Raw genomic sequence first — 22,728 nt, 5'->3', positions numbered from 1 at the left:
ATTTGCAAGTGGTCAGTTTCGTGTTCTGCTTCTTTACAGCTGAGATTCTTTACCTCAACTCGCACATTAATTCGTGTGTTAAGATAATAACATTTCTTGTGCGTTCGGTCCGGCAAGAATGCATAAAAGAACATGCTCTTTGCTGGACTCGAGTTTATTCCCCTCGCATCAACATCCAGATAATAGTGCATCAGAATGAAGTTGGAAATTGTCACGTGGATGGTGTTTTTCGAGTTGAGCTTGATTATCGTCGGGCATCCGCTTTTGGATGAGAAATTACGAAAACATTTCTATGGGGTAAGCAGTGAAGAAAAAGTGATAGAAGACATGGTTGAAGAAGAAGAAGATGCAAGACCCAAGCGTCTTGTAGAGGACGTTACCTTGATTAATGGTCTGGATCCGGAATTGTTGAAACGTTTCTATGCCGATGAGAAGAAATGTGGATGTAAAGAAGTGACAACTGAAGTGGTGATATCAACGACGACAGCCAAGAAGAAGAAACGAAAAACAGAGTGCGTTACAACTACCACGGAGATTCCTACTACAATCTATTGTTTGCCGAGAACAACCACTACAATCAAGCCAACTACAACTAGACGTTCAACAACTGGAAAGCCAATCACAACTACTTGTCGCCCTGTAACAACTACCACGAGGAAACCAACAACTACTTCATCAACCAGTAGTCCATCTACAACAACCACAAGAAAGCCTACTACAACAACAATAATTACTACTACTACTATTACTACGGTGGTCCCACCAACTACTACCTCAACGCATTATCATACTCCATCAACAACTACGTCAACTGCCAAGCCGACAATAAAACCATGTAAAACCACAAGTACCACTATGGCACCTTCAACAACGACATCAATTACTCCCACAACGAGTTCGTCCACAGCTTCACAAACCACAACAGCAACCACCACGTCAACCCATAAGCCAATAACCCATCGTCCCAAAGGACCCCATTACCACCCGCTCTTCCATCCCTCAAAACCAGGCCATCCGCTGCTTCCAGCGAACCACCCACTGCTCCCACATTTCCCGGAACATCTCAACCATCACAACGTAACAGAAGCCAGCGGGGAACTCCCCGTTCATCCCCCGCTAATCCCCCGTCGACACCGTCTACCGCAGATCTACCTGCGTCCGGATTGTAGCGACGTGGAAACCTGCACCCAGCATCGAGAAGCCATCCGGCGTATCCTTCGTAGGCTGAACCGACTTGGCCCATCCGACCGGAGATCGGACTCCGAGCTGGACCAAGGCCCGCTCAAACTTGACACGGTTGGATTGAGGATTCCCCGCCATCGGACGGTGGGCGTGGCTCCGGTCGTGATGAGCTACGATCGAACCCGAGATGTTCGGGAAGATTCGAATCCGGGGGCATGTCGGCGACCCGAAGAACACCGGGACTACGTGCGCTACCTTAGGAGGACGCTACGGGAAGTGAAGCGGAACTTGAGAATGCAATGGAACGAACTGCCGCAGTGTACGGACCACCGGTGATTGTTGCGTCTGAAAGCTATTGTGATGTAAGGAATGAAATAAATGCGCTTGTGTGTAAATAGTTGCCCGAAAGAATGTGACGTTTCCTTTAAACTAGTGTCTCGCCGTCGAACGTGATGTCATGCAGAAGTTGGGGTTGCCGGGGCTTTTACAGTTATTACCGCGGAACATCTTAGTTATGCATCGTAGTTTAAACGTTTCCTTGATTAGACAATACAGATTTATATATGTCTGGACAAACTATTGGAACGAAGAGTGAAATAGTTTTAAAACACTTATGCCATTTCACAATCCGTAAACAGTTTTGTGCTTATACGCAAATTTTCACTAAAATCTTGTTGTGATTAGGTTGAAATTAACTTATAGTAGACCAGGCTTCCGAATTCTCACTCACTCTCACGATAATGGATTTATCCCTCACAGCAATTTTCAGCGATCAGCTGCCTTGCGATTTTATCCGTCCACAAAACAAAGCGAAAATAGATAATTTCACATTTCCGCAGCTGTGAGAAGTTTTTTTTCTCTTTCTCCGATCAATGGAGAATTTTTCCCGTATCCATCGCCACGAGCAGCAGTTGCTTTTATGCACCAAATTAACCACTCCTTTCGTCAAGTTGGTGTGGTAGCATGGTTAGCGTGCACGCATCGCGGTTGTTTTTAGCAATGTTCTAGGTTCGAATCCCGTCGCCGGCACTAGTTTTTGTTTATCCACATAGTGATAATTCTCGGGAGCAGTTGGTGAGCGAAAATATGATGGAGTGAAAATCAAATTATCCACAGAGTGGAGTGATTTTCGGTTATCCTCCATCGTAGCTCCAGGGAAAATTAGTGTGAGCGATAAAAGATGTTCACGCGAGGAAGCGAAAAAAGCATTCTCCTTAGGTGCGAAAAATCGTAGATTTTCCATCATTGATACGAAAATTCAGAACCCTGTAGTAGACCAATCTACTATATTGGTGTACCAATAGTCGATTAGCTAAGAACACATATAAGCATAAGCATGATCATTGACTGGAAACGTGATTGACTGGAAAAGTCGAAATTGCACAGAGAACAAACAGAAGTAGCTTAGGAGTAGCATACCATCTTCAATGTACAATTGCGAGGTACAAACTTAATAATGTCAATAACGGTACCGGCCACGTCCTTGCGGTCTTCGGGGAAGGGAAGGCTAACATACCCGTCGTCTATTTCTACTAGAGAAGCATCTCTGCATCTCCATAGTTTTCACACGAAGGTGTTTTGTTAGTGGGAAGGTGGGAAGCTACATGATCAGGATTCACTTTGACTCTTAAAAATAATGGAAATAACTGTTAACGTAATTCATGTTATCAATGAATGAGACATGATGTAAATTTTAAAACGACACAAATAGGTACGTGTTGTATTGAGCAAGAAATGTAGCCGTACAGGGTCGGCTAAGCTATGATTTTTTTCCCATGATTCTGTGCGTTATTCTGCCGACATATTGAACATCCTACTGATTATATGGCAGGTATATTATTTGAAACTTGGGCTAGGGCCTTTGACGCATTTCTCACAGAACTCATCACAAGATTTTCACTTAATGGTAAGACAGGTTTTTATTCAATGTTTGACAGGATTTTTGCAAAATCTTGAACAAGAATTTGTATATTGTTGTTGGATTTTCTTTTAAACTAGCTGGTACACCTACAGAATCTCTTAAAATTCCTCACTGAACGGGATGTTATCATCACAAAAGTAATACAAAGATTTGTAAAGAAACTATGCTTTCACGGATTGTGAAAATTTTAAATTATCATTTTCTAACACGCTTGAGTTGTAACTCACATAATTCAACAGCCAAAAAATCATGCATTAGCTGACTCATTAGACTCATTAGCTTATACTTTCACAGTTTTTCAAGCAAAGCACTTAGTATTTGTTTTTCTGCCAGAAATATAACAAAACATTACATTAGAATGTAACATAACAATAACATTGCGTTTTGACAGATTTCCGATAGGTTTTATGATTGAAGCCACTAACACTGATATACAGTCGACTCTCCACAAATCGATGCTCTATAACTCGATATATTCTATAACTCGATGGATTTTGCGGTCCCTTCAAATTCCCATACATCATGCTCTCCATAAGTCGATGTTTCTATAACTCGATGTCTCCACTAGTCGATGCCACGTGGGAGGAAAATTTACCTCCATAACTCGATATCTATCTAAAAACCCATTTTTATACAGGGAGACATGGACCATTTCGGGTTTGGCAGCGAATAAAGGACTTGCAAGTTGTAATAAAAGTTTAAAAACATAAAAATAAAAAAAAAATGCATTTTTAGTATATATAAGGGATTTTTCGAAAATTTTGACAAAAGTGTCCAAAAATATTTTTTAAAATGCTATCAACCAAATGATATTGTCTGCTTGCAGAAGTGATCATAAAAGTATAGGAAATATAGAAATTTGAGCCTTTGATATTAAAATTTTTGTTATCGGTATGTTCTATAACTCGATAATTCTATAAGTCGATGGTCACTTGAATATCGAGTTATGGAGAGTCCACTGCATATGATATTTTTTGAACCTTTTTTCAAATTGTTTTTTTTTCGCGATTGAAATAATTATCTGAAATCAATCTTCCATAGATATCATTTGTTTAAACGTTTTTGTTAATTTCTCACTCACCCGAACGCTACCGATAAAATATCTGCAAAGTATCTGCTGCCACCGAAGGTTCAATGACTGCCGAACGCTACTAGGGTGAGCGCAATCCCGACGAATCGGAAACGATTGAAATAAACCAAAATTAAAAGACATACGAAGCGGAGAGAGCACCTATCCGCTCTTGAATGGGAGACACGAAAGAACGCGTTCGCCATTCAATCACTGAAAGCTTCCTGCGAAATGTACAAATTTTGCGTTCACTGAATCATTTCGCCTTGTGGATTCCCAGTCAGTGAACGCTCTTCAGCTCTCAAACACGAATGCCACTCGTGCGGGATCGGAATGTAAAGAATCATTCGCTACAGCAATCGGATGCCTTCGGCACAAGGAGTCGGTAGTGAATCATTCTGTTGCCGTTTATGTCTAACTTGTCGCTCGACGAATAAGAAGAAAGTGCATTGGAAATTGAAACACTCCGCTTGGTTGGAGAAACGGTAATCTCGCTCTTGACTTCTTGTGAAAGTGAGCGAGAGAAACGCAATATTCGAGTGAATGGTTCCCATGCTTGTATCTGTTCAACAATTTGAACAAAATGAAGTTTCGACATCTTCAGACTTATCATTACTGCGATATTGACAAGGTAATAAAGTGTGCTAGAACAGACTTTTCTCAATAGTGTTCATAGTTTAAGATTAGAAACATATGTCTCGATTTAGGGGAATTAGGGGCATAATGGACACGTTAAGCAAATGTTCGTTTTGAGACCCTTAAATGGCAATGTTTTTAATTTATCCCTGGCTAGTTTTCAAGTTTGATGTTAGTACGACGTGCCACATTCATTCATAGTGATAAAAATCAAATCATATGTCCGAAAAGCGAGATAGAAAATTGGGTCGAAAACAAGGCTGGTAAAAAGGTATCGGGGCGAAATGAACACCTGTATGAAATTTAGTTATTCCAACATATTCAATGACTTTCAATCATTCCGATATGCAAAAGGATTCTCCCTCAATCATAATAGCTAAAAAGAACCTTTCTGGGTTCGTTACTTTGCTCAAAAATTAGATTCTTCCACGGTCTTGCTTATATGCCAATTTGAAACTGAGAAAAATTTTAAGTCAAATTTTAAAGAACAATTGAAGCAAAAAATATTTTTTTTTACCGTCAAGCATTTCAAATGCATTACAGATTTCATGCAGTGAATGAACTTTTGATGAAATATGTGTATTATCAGATATTGAGAGGGTGTCCATTTCGCCCCGTATGTTCATTATGCCCCTAATCCCCCTACCAGGAAGTTTTACGGACTCATCATAGCATAACGGTGCACCAAGTGATCCAGGGAGCACAATCTGGAAACCTCTGTTCTGGTAGGTGTTTTGCAGCGAAATGCATAAGAAAGATTATTTCAGGAATACCAGATTTTAGGCATGGTTTCCTCTGAGTCGTTCAATTTTTCGTTTTGGTATTATCATCATCATCATCATCAAGCGAAGGTGAAGAAATCGGCCCTTAGTCTTTTATTAATACTGCATTTATTTTTGTAGAAGTTAAATGAACTTTCAAATCAATTAGTGTGGTTTAAGATTCTATGTTTACCGATTTTGTTACAAAATTGTTTTCTCTTGAGTTATTTATTAGATTTATTCAGGAATTACCCTTGATGCTCTTTCTGATATTCTCAATGCTTTTTTAAGGAATCTTGCACGATTTTATTTTAGAAAATTTTCATGAGATATTTTTTAGGATTTTTTTTTGAAATTTCCATCGCTATCGCTATAATAGAAAGCCCACTGCTATCTAATGATGAATTTTTAATGTTACCACTGATCAATTTTCGGATATTTCTTAAAAATTCTATTCGAAAAGTAAATGTTGCAAGTTTAATATTTTTAAATCAAGCACTGTTACACTCACGCTCGTACTCACGTCCACAAGGTTGAATTCAAAGGCCGTACTAGTAATTCACTCTTTAAGTTTTTTTTGAAATTGAAAACACCAGGATTCACAGAATACGCTTATCTGCTCTTCTACGCCTACTTGGGCATGGCAACAATGGGTTCAGTGTAAACCTTATGGACCTCGGGACAAATATGCGTAAAACGGCAGTATAGGTTTAGAACAGGACGTGACCTAGGGGATGCGGACTTCAACATTTGGGTCGTTCAAATTGAACACATTTTTTTTTCCACGAGTGCTAACCATTGTTTGTTACAGTTAACTCGATGTTTCGTTTCTCGATATCGAGTTAGAGAACCATAGTAAAAGTTGGTTTTCATGGCTGCCTCGATGGTCCTTTGGATCGCAGTTGCACTGGTTTTGTGTTCTGTAACTCGATACCTTCCTAACTCGATGGTCCCTTCAATATCGAGTAAGAGAGAGTTAACTGTAGCTTGTTTCGCAGGAAAACATATTCGAAGTGCACACTTAAAATACTTCACACAAAGAATCATAAGTGAAATGCAAGCAATTAACCGATTAAAAAAACTTAATAAGAATTATTCTAGCCTGAAGTTTGCTAAAATCATGTATCAGAAAACTTGTAGAAGACTTATGCATAATTTGGACCAAACACTACTTTTCTTTAACATTTGTCAGTCTTAGTGTAACATACATTGTATAACATGTTTTAGCGTCACGAAATCATAACCGTACATTTATTGGAATACTCCGATCATTTTTACGAAAGTTTCAGTTTGACAGCAGGGGATTTTTTTTATATCCGTACGGGTTTGGGCCGAAAGGTCTCAGATTTTCATGAAACTTTTTCCACAGGCAGGGCTCATCAATAAGATATGAATAAAATAAAATAAGAAAAATTCAGAGTCGCCTATTTTTCCGGAAAAATCAGTTGGGATTTTTTTGTTTTCCCCTGACACTACTTACTTTGAAAAATCATAACTCAAGAACGAAGCATCATAGAAACAAAGTTTTTTTATGAAAATGAAAGCATAATTTTCTCAGGAATAAAAAAAATAACGGGAAAAAGTTTTCCACAAAATTTTCCACCGTTGAGAAAATTCGTAAAGAAAAGCTAGAAAACTACGCTCCAACTCGTGGAAAATTTTCAAAAAAATATTTTTGAAAAGGTAATTTCATAAGCTTTAATCGCTGAAATTTTTTAAATGGTATTTTTTTCGTTTTTTGAGTTATAGCCAATTTTGTAAAAAATGTGCAAATGTGTCATTTTGACCCTTTTCTTGGAAAAATCATAGCTCGAAAAAGAAGCATCGTAGAAACAAAGTTTTTTTTCCACAAAACTTTTCACCGTTGAGAAAATTCGAAAAGAAAAGCCGGAAAAACAATGTTCCAACTCGTGTAAGATTTTCAAAAAAAACATTTTTGAGAACAGAATTTTATAAATTTCAATCACTGAAATTTTTAAGATGTACTACCTTTTAATTCCTGCGATTGGTCATAGTTTTGTGAAAAATGCCCAGATTTCTCGTACAAGTCTTTTCGTTCGACAATCATAACTGAAGATTAAAGCGTCACAGAAACATTTTTTTTGTCAAATCGGAATCGAATTTTCTCAAAACTTTGAGATTTTTTGAAATGGATTAAGTTTCCCAGGACATTTTTCACAGTTAAGGATTATAAATAATGATAACCCGATTAGCTTTTCCAGCTTACGAAAAAAGTATATTTGAAAAGAGCGATCAATAAGATCCAATCCTAAACATTTTTTAAATACGCTCATATTTCGTTCCTAAAACATGATCAAATATTGCCAAGATGAGCTGTTTACAAATTTATACATTTATAAGTTTATAAAGCTTATTTTCAAATTTATAAACAAAACAACTTAAGAACGCAACAGCATAGAAACAAAGATTTTTTCAATCATAATGTAGGCATTTTTTCCAGCTACCTGTTAGGTAACTACAAAATTGACAGTTAAATCAATGGGTAGAAAATATGGCAATTAGGTATTTACCAATTCTGGTTTAAAGCGTTGAAATAACTTGAGAATCATAAATTTACCAAAAAACTAACAAAGAGCAGTGAGAAAGTGCAAGTGTTGTCAGCTGTATATTACTCGTTATTACCGAAGCTGTTGAAATGGACAAAGTTCAATACTACGAATACTTTTTGCTATGCTGTAACCCCTTCGGACTGGACGGCCGCAAATCAGTAAGGACAAATTTACGCTCGATTAGCCATGGTCTCATGACCAAGTTTCATTCGAATGGAGTTCGGTGGATTACGGAAAAGATGAAAATCTGCATGAAGTGCATGATTATGATTAACCAGAAGGCTCCCGCAACGGATCTTGCAGAAGGAATGGTGTTTAAGGAATAAGTTTCACCACTGTCTTCGTTGGCGTCGTCAAATGAAACTCCTTCCTCGGGTAAGTCAGTAGGTTCTACATATAATATACAAAAATACAAGAGCTTGATAAATTCTTGGAAATTTCTTTTCAAGTAAAATCTTCACGATTAGATGCTTCTAGTAGTAACAATCGCAATGCTACCATGGACGAAATGTTCAATCAAATTTTGAGTAATATAAAGACTTGGTTTCCGCCTAATATTGTCGATGTTACAGAGGATTTTAATTCCGTTTTGTCTCAACACGTCAAAAAAACTAATTGCTTTGAAGTTCATAATACAGATAAGATACTAAACCCCTTTTTTACCAGTCAAATCATTTGTCCAAACAGTACAGATGATTGTTACTCTAGGTCCTGTGAGGATTGTAAATTAAAGAGATTAAATTTTGTTGCCAATCGTTTAGATGAAAATAACGTTGATGAAGTTAAGTATTGTTTATAGATTATTTCTCCTCGTTGTGAAATTATCAACATAGAGGAAAATGTAATTGATTTTATTGAAAACTTGCAAAATCTGACCGAGAAGTTTCTTGTGCATCAATTTATAGTAGAAAAACAAAATAAATTTATAAGATCTATAAAGGAATCACTTGTAGAAACGAAAGAAATACGACCTCAAGTAACAATACATTTATTACAAAGACAAATCTTCGATCAAAGTCTTAAGTTTTGTTGTAATTGCTGACATTAAAAAGCATAACACGACATCAGTTTATGTTTCTCAAACAAAACTAATTTCAAGATTGAAAAACAAATTTCCGGAGCATGAAAAAATCATTTATCCTTCTGATGGTTGCGGAGAACAATACAAAAATAAATCAAATTTCAAAAATGTATGCAACCATGAAAATAATTTTAAAATTAAAGCAGAATGGCACTTTTTCCTAACCTCACATGGAAAGTCCTTGTGATGGTATCGGTGGCAACATTAAGCGTATGGCTAGAGATGCTAGTATTAGAAAATTTGCAATTGCTTTGATAAAAAATCTTTGTTTTTCCGATGCTTCGATTGAAATATGGGTTTTCAAAGATAAGGCTTATATGCTCATTTTCCACAAAATTGGCCATAACTCAAAAACGAAAAAAAAAAGTACATTTCAAAAATTTCAGCGATTAAAGCTTATGAAATAACTTTCTCAAAAATATATTTTTGAAAGTTTTCTACTCATTAGAACATAGTTTTTCCGGCTTTTCTTTACGAATATTCTCAACGGTGGAAAATTTTGTGGAAAACTATATTTTTTTTTATTCCTGAGAAAATTAGCTTTTATTTTTATAAAAAACTTTGTTTCTACGATGTTTCGTTCTTGAGTTATGATTTTTCAAAGTAAGTAGTGCCAGAGGAAAACAAAAAAATTCCAACTGAGTTTTCCGGAAAAATAAGCGACCCTGAATTTTTCTCAATTTTTTTTATTCATATATTGATGAGCCCTGCCTGTGGAAAAAGTATCATGAAAATCTTCGGCCCACTTTGTACGGAAATAAAAAAAAATCCCCAGCAGCCTTGATGAATGTTGATTTTCAGTTCGGACGTGACAGCTTAACTAAGACTGCCCTTTTGTTTTTCAGTCAATAACCTTGACGATACAAAAGCCAGTGTTACCAGAATCTTTTTAAACAAATCTTGTGAACAAACATGACATCGAATTTAAATAGATTTGAAACAATAAGATTTCATTAATAATTTTCAAACTTTGGATAAAAACTTTAATTAATGAACCACAGTGAAACCTCCATGAGTCGATATTGAAGGGACCATCGACTCATGGAAATATCGGGTCATGGAACAGCAATGCTATGAAAAGCTGTTTTAAGGGGCCATCATAGTAACCATGAAATTTTGTTTCTGGTATGGTTCCATGAGTCGATATCGAGTCATGGAACATCGACTCATGGAGGTATCACTGTAGCAACACGGCCGGGCTAGCAACAAAGTGCCCTATTGCAATCCAACTCAATGATGTGGAAGTAGGCTTTTGCCAAAACAACCAATGAAAAGTGGTCTTTTATGACATGATTCATTTTTAAGCTCAAATGGGTGTTCGGTTCTCCAGATCCGTGCTCTTGAAAATTTGAAGTTTGGCTTCGATTCATCTTCGCCTTAAACAAAGAATAACCGCTTCTGACGTCAATAATCTTTAGTCAGCTTGTCTTGTTGAATGTGATAATCTCTATGAAAGGCTCAAGATGCCGTTATTCATTTATAATATTGATCTTTTATTTATTTTCTATTATATGTCCGAGAAGAGCCAGCTTCGGGCTGCAAATCTTGTTAATAAAGATAATAAAAATAATCAATTATTTGTTTGTTCGTTACAAAAGAATGGAACCGAATTAGCTGCATTGAAAAAAGCACATATCTTCAGCCAGACCATGGTACAGGTAAGAAAGAATTTAAGTCCGTCCGAGGATCTATTTGGGTTGGAAATTTTCTCGCCTTCTCAGGGCACAGAGTATCTTTATGCCACTTGATAGGAAAATGTGTAGATTGGCAAATAATACTTTCAATAACAATAAATGTGAAAGTGCTCACAAAAAATAAAATCAGGCCCTTATCCAGTTTCAGTTGTTACGAGACAATAGAAGAAGGAAAAGCCGATGAAGAAGTCGAAGGCGTCGGAGAAAAAGAAAATGAAGAAGAATTAACAAATAAGTTGGGTTTCTTACGAATCATTAAAAATGTAAATCGATGTGCTTCAAGTGGTTGTGCTACTTTTTCCCAAATGTCGGTTCACCGAATAGCCCACTTCCCCGAAAAGTTATTGGATCTCATATTTGACATGACTGTATACATTTCAAAGGGGGTGAATGTACTGGTCATCCGATATGCACCCTTCTTTATTTGATTGGTGGTTCTTACTAGTTTTGCCGTTTTCAGCATTTTTGGCAACATGTGTATAGTCGAGAATGACCTCCTTCTTTTGATTGCTTACCATTCTTTCTCGATCATCATCCTGCCACTGAAAACTATCATAGCACCTTTTTGAACTTCTACACTTTTCGGAGAAAAGGGTCATTCGGGGAAACGGATCATTCGGGGAACTGGAGTTCGACATTCGGGGCAAAGCAGCACAATCGTTGCAAGTTATTTGACAATTTATTTCATAAAGATTCAGTTGTGAACAGTAGTTAGTAGCTCAAAACTAGCTCGTCTTAGTTGTGTCGACTAACTTTTTGAATGCATTTTAAAAGTTTTAAAATACAAAAAAACGGTTAAGGTTAATAGTTTGTATTGTATAGATTTTAATGTTCGGATAATAAGGAAAATATATGTATGATATGTCATGCATACGAATGTTTGATTTAGATCATTGTTTATTTATTGCTTTTAAATTTAAGGTAAATAGTTTAGACAACTTTTAATGGCAACTGCTCCCGTTCGATATAACGGGTGAAATATCCAAGTACCCCACCTGAGCACTAGCACCAAATCTAAAAAAAAACTGTTTGCGTCCTTTCTATCGTATTCAGAGAAGGTTTTTGAGCATCCTTTTGAACGAATCTATGACATTTGGTCGAATGACATTTAGTCGAATGACGTTTGGTCGAAAGTACATTTGGTCGAACGGACATTTAGTCGAATGGACATTTGGTCGAAAAAGTTTAGTTTCAACAAAATGCATATTATATTTGGTCGAACCGACATTTCGCGGAAGGGATCGAATCTGAATAGTATGGAACAAAGTTTTACGTTCAGTCTGACTATTGTCGAGAGTATCATTTTGTCGCTAATACAAGAGTGATAGAATAATTGAAAAAGTATCGGCCTTTTTCCTACACTTTTTATATTCAATTTAGGAGAGGGATTATTAGAGTATGTTTAAAACTACAAATTTAACTTTAACACTTCACTTTTGCAACAAAAAAAAAAAAATACTAAAATCACTAGTAAGGCGAGCAAATACCTTTAAACTCTAATATGTGTTGCTTATCTTGACAGATAGGCCTATTTCGTCTGCGACTTACAGACTTCTTCAGTGTCGACTTTTTATGGGCCTTTTTACCAACAATCTATTATGCGATTAGCAAAATTTTGTTATTCAATTTGATGGACGCTCTCTCAACATATTGATCAACCTGAGCTAAGCTGATCATAAATGGAAGGAAGCCAACTTTTGAGTTCTCAGTCAACTCGTCTTCCCTTACATACATAGAAGTCACAATGATTCCTTTGGCCATAAGTAAAGTTACTGAATCCTAACATTCACTTAAAGCAAATTTTTCCTGCCGTTTTAATTCTGATTTCCGCATTCAAAAATCTAACCCACGTCCGTAAGCTGTAAGACCCGGAATGCAAAGAAAGATCCCGAGTGTGTGGGACAGAAATCCTTATACCTAAGAAATGAATCGAAATCCGTCCATTTTATACAAAAGACCTACTATTTGTATGAAGCGTACGGATTTTGAGCCTGTACGGATTTCGGTCCCCCACTGTAGTCTTTTCGCATGCTTCCATCGGATGAAGATCAGCAGTCAGTCAATGTACAAAAAAAACTACTTCTAATAAGTTCAGTTCCTAGATTTTGGCATAACTTTAAATTACAAAAAAATATGTATGAAATTTAATAATAAGAGCACATAAAATGTCTTGTTTTTTATTCAACAACAGTTGATGATTCAGATTATTCAAAAGAATACGTTTACCAAATGATCTTTAAATAAACCATTTGAGAATAAGCTTTCAACCAAATTTACGTTCAACTAAACGTCATTCGACCAAAATAAATGTACTAAAGCAATTCGACCAAATGTACATTCGACCAAATGTCCTTTCGACCAAATGTACTTTCGACCAAATGTCATTCGACCAAACGTCATTCGACGTTGGGCTTTAGGACATTTCGTCGAATGACATTTGGTCGAATGACGTTTGGTCGAATGACATTTGGTCGAAAGGACATTTAGTCGAATGGACATTTAGTCGAATGGCTTTGAAAAATTTGGCTTTAGGACATTTCGTCGAATGACATTTGGTCAAATGACGTTTGGTCGAATGACATTTGGTCGAAAGGACATTTGGTCAAAAGGACATTAGGTCGAATAGAATTGGAAAAATTATTTTGGTCGAATGATGCTTAGTTAAATGGAATCATTTGGTAAAAGTGATTATTGTTTACTAAGTTTTGCAACGTTGCTAAGATAACATATTATTTTGAATAATCTGAATCATTAACTGTTTTTGAATAAATAATGGGACATTTTATGTAGTCTTATTTTTAAATTCAATACAGTTTTTTATATGTTATTTGAAGTTATGCCAAAATCTAGGATTTCAATGATTGTTCAAATGTACTTTTTAGTACCTAGTTTTTTTGTACATTGACTGAAATATTTAGCTCTAGTGAATTTATTATTCTTTTAAAATATCATCATTCTTTGGAAACTGCTTAACAAGTTATGTTATTACTCAACGATGTGACATAATGTTTTCTTCATTTATTATTTTTTTGAAATATCATTGTTCTTCGTAATGCAAATCAGCTTATCTTATGGAAGCATTCGAAGAGGATATTTCTTTGAATTCCGGATGAGCTGCAACACAGACGTGGGTAAGAATTTTGAATGCGGAAATCAGAACTCTACTTATGGCCATTTGGCTTATTGTGACTTCCAGCTTAATAGGCTTTAAGACATTTCGTCGAATGACATTTGGTCGAATGACGTTTGGTCGAATGACATTTGGTCGAAAGTACATTTGGTCGAAAGGACATTTAGTCGAATGGACATTTGGTCGAATTGCTTTGGAACATTTATTTTGGTCGAATGACGTTTAGTTGATCGGAAATTTGTTTTAAAGCTTACCGTTATGATTCATATTACGGAAGCTCAAGGCCTAAGTGAAGTATAACCGATTGAAACGCATAAACATTGAAACATAATGTACGATACCTTTGCGTTATCAGGTTTTCAAAATACTTTACTTCCGAACGGTGAGCTAAGATTCGGATTCCACAGGATGTATTACCTAAAATAAATATAAATTAATGATCTATCCATGATTCCTATTCCGGACGCAACGTCACTTTTGCTTCATTTCACGGACACCTTGTTTCGAATTCCGGACAGCTCACGAAAAGCATAACTGAAATAGCTAAAATAAAAATTAAACTTCTGCATTCGTAAGAGAAACGTCAAAACTAGTCGCCCATTATAAATTTTCATGGATTGCTATTTAACATTATTATTAAAACGCGCCCGAAAGTTGGAACTTTTGAACGGGAAATTTTGAAATATTTCAATTGAAACCTTTCCCATACAAAGTAGAGTGTCCAAAATTAAAAGCTATCCGGAATTTGAATCAGAACGGTATTTTTAATGGTTTATTGAAAGATCATTTGGTAAAATTCTTTCTAAGTTTTGCAAAGATGGTAAGATAACGTATTCTTTTGGATGATCTGAATTAACTGTAGTTGAATAAAAAATGGGACAGTTTATGTAGTCTTAGTTTTAAATTTCATACATCTTTTGATTTCTAATTTGAAGTTATGCAAAAATCTAGGATTTCGATGATTATTCAAATTAACTTTTTAGAAGTAGTTTTTTTTGTACATTGACTGTAGTATTTAGCTCTAGTGAATTTATTATTCTTTGAAAATATCATCATTCTTTGATTTTTTTTTATTATATTATTCAACGATGTGAACATAATGTTTTCATTATTTATTATTAATTTGAAATATCATCTTTCTTCGTAATGAACTGCTGATCTTCATCTGATGGAAGAATTTGGAGAGAGTGCTCGGGATCTTGCTTGGAATTCGGGGCTTGCAGCTTACGGACATTGGTAAGATTTTTGAACGCGGTATTCAGAATTGAAACGGCGGGAAAAAATGCTTAATGAAAAACCTTTATGGCCAAGTTAATATTAGTTGTCGGTAACTCCAATTATGGCCAATTGGCTAATTGTGACTTCCAGCATTCCTCAAACAAATATATGGCTTTACTGATAATGTTGATGACCTCGGGTAAAAGCAGTAAAAACTTTGAATTATTTAAAAAAATGAAAATTGTGCTAATTCTATGTATTGGGTAAGGGAAGACGAGTTGACTCTGGAGACAAAAGTTGGATTGCTTCTATTTAGGATAAGCTTATCTCGAATTGCAGAACATGCCCGAACAAAAAAGCAGCATGAGATATTAAAAACGCAACAGGTTGATCAATATGTTGGGAGGGCGTCCTTCATATTGAATAAAAATTTTGTGATTTGTGGTCGCATAGAGATTGTTTGTTAAATGGCTGATACTTTTTCCATTATTCAATCACTCTTGTACCATTATTCTACTTTCAACAATAGTCAGACCATGAAATGTCGGTTCGACCAAATATCATACGCATTATGTTGCAACTAAACCTTTTCGACCAAATGTCCATTCGACGAAATGTCCGTTCGACCAAATGTACTTTCGACCAAACGTTATTCGACTAAATGTCATTCGACCAAATGTCTTTCGACCAAATGTCATAGATTCTGTGACTTCCAGCTTAATAACATTCCTCAAGCAAATATATGGCTTCGTTGACAGTGTTGATGACCTCGGGTGAATAACAGAGTTTGCAGTAGAAGCTTTGGATTATTAAAAATGAAAACTGTACTATTTCTATGTATCGGGTAAGGGAAGACGAGTTGACTGAGGTCTCCACGAAATGTCGGTTCGACCAAATATCATTTGCTTTCTGTTTCAAATAAGCATTTTTGACCAAATGTCCTTTAGACGAAATGTCCGTTCGACCAAATGTACTTTCGACCAAACTTCATTCGACTAAATGTCATTCGACCAAATGTCTTTCGACCAAATGTCATAGTCTTACTAATCGCAAAGAGATTGTTGGTAAAATAGCTGATGCTTTTTCGATTATTCAATCACTCTTGTATTGGCGACATAATGCTACTCTCGAAATGTGCTATGCTTTCTGTTGCAATCAAACCTTTTCGATCAAATGTCCATTCGACGAAATGTCCGTTCGAAGAAATGTACTTTCGACCAAACGTCATTCGACTAAGTGTCATTCGACCAAATGTCTTTCGACAAAATGACATAGATTCGAAAAATTTATTTTGGTCGTATGATGTTTAGTTGAACGGAATCATTTGGTAAAATTGATTATTGTTTCCAAAGTTTTGAAAAGTTGTTTCCATTTATGATCAGCTTATTTCGAATCTCAGTATATGCCTGAACAAAGAAGCAGCATTTTGCTAAACGCATATAGATTGTTGGTAAAATGGCTGATACTTTTGTAATTATTCAATCACTCTTGCATTACCGACAAAATGCTACAAACTATTTAGACTCGAGCACTATTCTTTCCACGAAATGTCGGTTCGACCAAATATCATTTGCTTTCTGTTTCAACTAAACCTTTTCGATCAAATGTCCATTCGACGAAATGTCCGTTCGACCAAATGTACTTTCGACCAAACATCATTCGACTAAATGTCATTTGACCAAATGTCTTTCGACCAAATGTCTTTCGACCAAATGTCATAGATTCGAGCCAACGCCAAAGCCAAGCCCTTGAGTCTGATATTGTTTTATTTTTGTTTCCAGTGCACCTCTAGGATAAAGTTTTTGAGAAAAATTGAGAAATTTAATCTTTTTAAACTTGTCTTTTTTTTGCCGGATAGGAATTGCAATAAGTTTGACGTAATGCTTCGTATGATAAAAGGTGAAGTTTTGTAATTTCTGGCAGAAAAACAAGTATAGCAGGAATTGGAGAGATTGAATGTACCTTGGGGTGGACTTTTTGATGAAATTTTTGAATACTATTCAAAGAAATACAACGAAATTGCTTTGGTGTGAGTTCGGCAAAACAATTTAGGACGGCAGGTTTAGACCACCTGATGAAAAATCTGGTTGGATTACCTGAGAATTCTTCGTAAACATTAAGAAGTTTCTTATTTTTTAATGGTTTCCTTAGCTATCAGCGAAATGATTTGCTATAATTTTTGGCAAAAAATAATAAATTTCTGGAAAAAGTCAGGCTTTGAAACTACCGAAGAATAAATAAGGAGAAATGAATTTAGGTATAATAATGTTCAACCGAATTACTGTTTGAATTTCATCGATTTTTATCTTTCAGCACATGGAGTCACTTGAACTTGAAAAGAATGTTATGAGAAATACAGCAAGTTTCTTTAAATATCATCTAAAGCTTAGCTAGGATCGGTGTTCCCTCAGAAGACAGTCCCCTGTAGTCGCAAAAATTTATCAAAATAATAAGTTTTGCTTAAAGTTTGAGCTCCCTTGCGCCTTTACTATATCTAGTGTTCCTATAGTAACAATACTGAGAAAAACTATTTTTTATTATACGAAATTTGATTTGTATTTTGCACGGCATTGTATTTTGCGATGCTAGTGGTACTATAGGAACAGAAATTAGAAATAATGCTACTAAAGGCACAACTGTTCCTATAGTGGCACAAGCGATAATAAATACAAATATATGAGTTTTCGTAGTTTTCGTATTTTTTCCACAAAACCAAGTTGAAAATCTTTCAGATGATATAAAGACCTAATGACACTAGCAATTTGAGAATATAAAGTACATTTGATAAGGTAGTTTGTTTAATGTGCTGAAAATATCCGCCAAAGACAGATTTCAGTAGCCTACGCAATATGAGAAAGTCATGCTAACTATGGTTCACTGAAAGTTACGAATGTCGCATTTTGGGATAGAAATTTTCTCAACATCCAAAGGCATATAGGCATAAAAATGTCAAGTTGTAAAGAAAACTCAACTCATAATAGTAGAAGTACTTGTTGGCGAGTCCCTCGACAGTTCTTGCCTGTCTATGAGTGAGCTTCGGCTACGTCCTCAATGAAAGAGTGAAGCATACGAACTGAGCGCTGTCAAAAAGGGGAGATGATGAGTGATGGCAATACGAGGCGAATCGAAAAACCACAATAGAAAGCAGTTCTATGGAAAGTTAAGATTTTTTGAGATACTATCAGAAAGTTAATTGAATTTCAAAGCAAGTAGCTTCATTTGAAATCGGTATAGGTTGATTTATATTAACACGTGTTTCAACAGTTTCTTTAGAAGATCCCAAATACACCACATTGTAACCATCAAATGGGTTATTGTCAACACCAAAATGTAAGTTGTGATCTTTTAGAGTAAATATTTACCCTAATATATTATTAAAATTCCAGTTTTGAAGCTGCATCGAATGTTGCTAACAAGAAGGAGAATGAAAGTTTTGTCCTAACAATACTTTTAAAAAAATAAGCTGAGAAGCAGACTCTGTCCCAGTGAAGATGTTACGCCATAAAGAAAAGCATATAAATAAAGCGTTTCATGTTACATACGAGCATACATCAAAAATCAATCACACAAAAGGTTACGATGTCATTTGGCTACCGAAAGCACGCGACAAGCAATCGAATTCCTCCTTCAACGCCTCTCTTCGATAGCCCATCTATACAGCCAATCAACGATCATCGATCTTTCTTCGCTACCTCATCCACCGTCGCGTCGGGGTCCATTGATCCGTCGTCATCGGGCAATTGAAACGATTCACGAAGATCGCATCGATTCGCCCCGGAGGGCATCATCTGGACGCGCGTTCGCGCAGCACACGACACGGTGCGGTGGTGATCCTCCCCGACCGACAACCCGTTGACCACACTCTGTTGAACGGCATTGTTATCCCACTCCGAGAGCGCACACCAAAGACAAACAACAACTCGTTCCTTCGGTTCCTCTTCGTCGTGTGGCCGCGTCGGTCGTAAAACAGCGAAAGTGGCGACGGATCGCGTGTCCGACTGAAAGCATGCACAAAGCGATTAACAGTGCTTTTCACGCCGCCCGGGTGCGATCGGCCAGCGATCGCGCGATGAAAGGCGATCTACTGGAGGAAGCAAGGGATTGAATTTGTGATTGGATTGTATTCGGTTGACTGGGTCAGATCGCGGTGAGGCGTCTTCTTCGTAGAAGCGGTGTCAGATCTATGGAAACTTCCGTAGATGTGGTCCATCAGTTTGTTAAAAAGCAAGTTGATTGGACGATAGCATGAGGATTCTGCAAGTTTTTTGCCCGGTTTTAAAATTGGTATATACTCCATTTGTCAGGAAATTATGCTAACTGAAAACATTTGGTATATATCTCAAGCTACTCTCTGGAAGTTTCATGATGAGAATGTAAAAAAAATCATCATCGCCTGGGGCTTTCATATTTTTGATTTTTTTATAATAGGTATCACTTCTTCCTAATCAGTTCTCCATTACCCCGAATGCCATCACCCCGAATTCCACTACCCCGAATGCTATTTCCCCGAATTTACAATGATCTTGACATGATGATATTGATGACATTTCCCCTTGATATTGGAATTCGAGGTAATGTCATTCGGGGTGTTCGGGGTTTTGGAATTCGGGGTAATGGCATTCGGGTAAATGGGATTCGGGGTAATGGGGTAGAATGGGGCACGGTTATTATCAGTTAAACCTTGTCAGTTAAACCTACGGGATCAATTCCCCAAAATCTGGCATCACTGCTTCCAAGTGACGGAATTTCGAGGATCGTGAAGCACTAATTTACGACAGTTCCCAGAGCAAAGAAATACAACGCTCATCAACAGCCATAAATGTGCAATCGAAACCGATTTGCGTGGAGGTGGATACATTTCTCCTAATTTGCCATTGTAAATCTTCGAGATGCCTGGATGTTGATAAAGTTGCTCGGTCTGGAGCCGTATTAGGTTTCGGTGGAATATGTTTAATGGGAGCCATTTGACTGGGAAGATGGGGCGATTACGATTTATTGAAATCGTGTGAGCTCGTACGGGTCTTGTTGCAGCTGTGCTTAATCCAAATTGAATACACATGCTTTGCATAATCATCAGTCAAGTGTGCTGGATGGTAGATGTGTTATGTCCCAATGACTGGGTGAGTGATAGCCAATGAACTGGTCCGGTCTATGGTTACTTTCATTCTCATTTATTTTTCATTCTTACTTAACTCTAGCATTCTACCGAGGTGGTATGCTACAGCCCATTTCGCTGCGTGTGCATTACGGTAGGTTATCGTTCTCGAACGCTGGATGTTTATGCTTACAAAGCATAACACTCATCGTTCGATTCCACGACCTCCTTCATGCCGCACATAGGCGTAAACAGGGGGTGCATCCACCACAGATGGATGTGCCGTTGTTAGAAAGTCACTCTGTTGGTCGGTCAGTGCTGCGACTGGTCGATATGCTTGGAATGGGATCGATGACCTGGTGAACACGCATGCACTCTCTTTCACTGTGGATAGGCGCTTCCAGCAGGAAGACAACGCACTCATTCTAGCGATATAATTAATTATCATCAGGTTTCTGGAACATTAGTCACCGTGAGCATATGACCACTCGAGAAGCGAGACTGCCGTTTCAGGGGCCTATTTTGTAAATCGAGCAGATTCATGTGACTCGTCTGTATTCATTGTCGATCAAAGCAAGCATGCATATTTCAGATGTCACCCGTCGACTCCCATAGTAATCCAGTCACATAGAGTGACAACTGTCGAAAAACTCGAGTGACAGAGCTGAGACGAGCAAATTTTTCGGTCGACAGTGACTCTAGTCGAGTCATTTTGATCGACTCGACTTATAAAATAGACCCCTCAATCTTGGTTTGCTTATTCCAACGGTTGATGGCTTACAGCAGATCTATGACTCTAGAAGGTGCTGAAATCTCTTATCACAAATCACATCATTTCACCGAGCTTCAAACGACATACCAAGCGACGGTAATAGCAAAGGAAGAGCCTTTCCTTCTTCCTAGCGTGATGTTCCAACTGAGACAGAGCCTGCTCATCAGCTTAGTGTTCTTATGAGCACTGTCACGGTAATTAACTGAGAGATTCTTAGCGATTGATGCATTTTTGCATGAAAAGTTCCTCGACCGGTGCAATTCGAACCCGCTTGAGCTTGCTGCATAGTTGCGCGTTTACCACTACGACTATCTGGGTCCCTCCTCTTTTACACTTCGGATCGAACGAGATAACACCGAAACAAATTACCATCCCACTACTATAGCAACTATTATATGGCCATAAGCCGATGAAGAGAAGGTATTCGTTGTCACCATTCCATTGCGAACAGCGAGTGACATTGATACTGCCAGCGATTTCAGCCACAAGATACAGGTAATTCGAATCGCAATGGAACGCTGCCGTTCGGGATTTATACGACAAATTGTAATTAAATATTGCAAACATATAAATTTCATCCGGGGGAGAGGTGTACACTTACGACAACTTAACGCCCACGCGCCGGAATGGACCATGTAGGTACACAAAGAGTGGCAAAGCGTGATGAAGTGTTAGTTTGATTAAGTGAGATGACTGCTCACCATGCAGGACTAGGTGAAACTAAATCTGTTCGTTCTTACTTAAAACTATTGGACTTTTATTGTTTAAGTGGGTCGGGCTAATTATGAACACCCTAGAAAGGCACTCCAATGCGAGGCTCTTTTCCCGAACAATTCGGAAACAATGCATGATATCAAATCTCAAAAAGAATCAGAATTTTGTTTCCTTCTACTTATCCTTTTCATTACGTCCCCAGTGGGACAGAGGCTTCTCCTAACCTCAGTTTACTCATGAATAGTTTCACAGTAGTTATTAACTTAGAACTTGCCAAAGCCGCCATTTTCGAATTCGCATATCGTTTGCCAGCCGCAATGATATTCTATGACCAGGAAAGTCAAGAAAATTTCTCATTATGAAAAGATCCTGGACCGACCGGGATTTGAACCCCGACACTTGCAGCACGACTTTACTTAGTAGCTGTGGACGTTACCACTCTACTATGGAAGGCCCTTTCTTCTTTAATCTTCAGTTATGGATAAGTATGTCAGAATACCTTCCTTTTTACACAATTTAAAACATACTTTTCAAATATTTTTTTTTTTCTGTAAGGTATTGATTGCAAGAATCAGATTAAGTTTATTAGTACACACAGTAGACCCTTGACTGATTGACTTTTCCACAAGCTCTACTTTTGAAGCAGATGATGCCATTAACATAAAATAGGAGATAGATCATTAAACTACAAAGTACGAGGGAAGGGACGGCCTAAGATTGAATTCATGCCCTTCAGCTTATAAAACAGAAGCTATAGCCATTAGAGCCATTGAGAAAAAGGAAGAGGATCAAACAGATTTTACCTTTTTAGTGGAAGTAGTGCTTTACATGGATAACCCATTGATAGTTTGAGAACTTCATGTTCTGTACCTGAAATAGAGAAAG

At 37.1% G+C, this 22,728-nt stretch overlaps 2 protein-coding genes across 2 annotated transcripts in view; one reads left to right on the top strand and one right to left on the bottom strand.

Annotated features, from left to right (window-relative positions):
• Positions 1–22,728, bottom strand: part of LOC5564573 (agrin) — a 339,321-nt gene that overhangs the window by 87,128 nt on the left and 229,465 nt on the right. The window lies entirely within an intron of this gene.
• LOC110675626 (mucin-2) lies at positions 25–1,581 on the top strand. The gene has a single exon (XM_021841119.1). The coding sequence runs from the start codon at positions 196–198 to the stop codon at positions 1,516–1,518; it is 1,323 nt and encodes a 440-aa protein (XP_021696811.1). The 5' UTR covers positions 25–195; the 3' UTR covers positions 1,519–1,581.

The sequence above is a fragment of the Aedes aegypti genome, chromosome 2 (genome assembly GCF_002204515.2).
Source record: "Aedes aegypti strain LVP_AGWG chromosome 2, AaegL5.0 Primary Assembly, whole genome shotgun sequence".
Lineage (NCBI taxonomy): Eukaryota > Metazoa > Arthropoda > Insecta > Diptera > Culicidae > Aedes > Aedes aegypti.
Note: the sequence above shows the minus strand (reverse complement) of the source record. Positions and strands in the feature narration are given on the sequence as shown.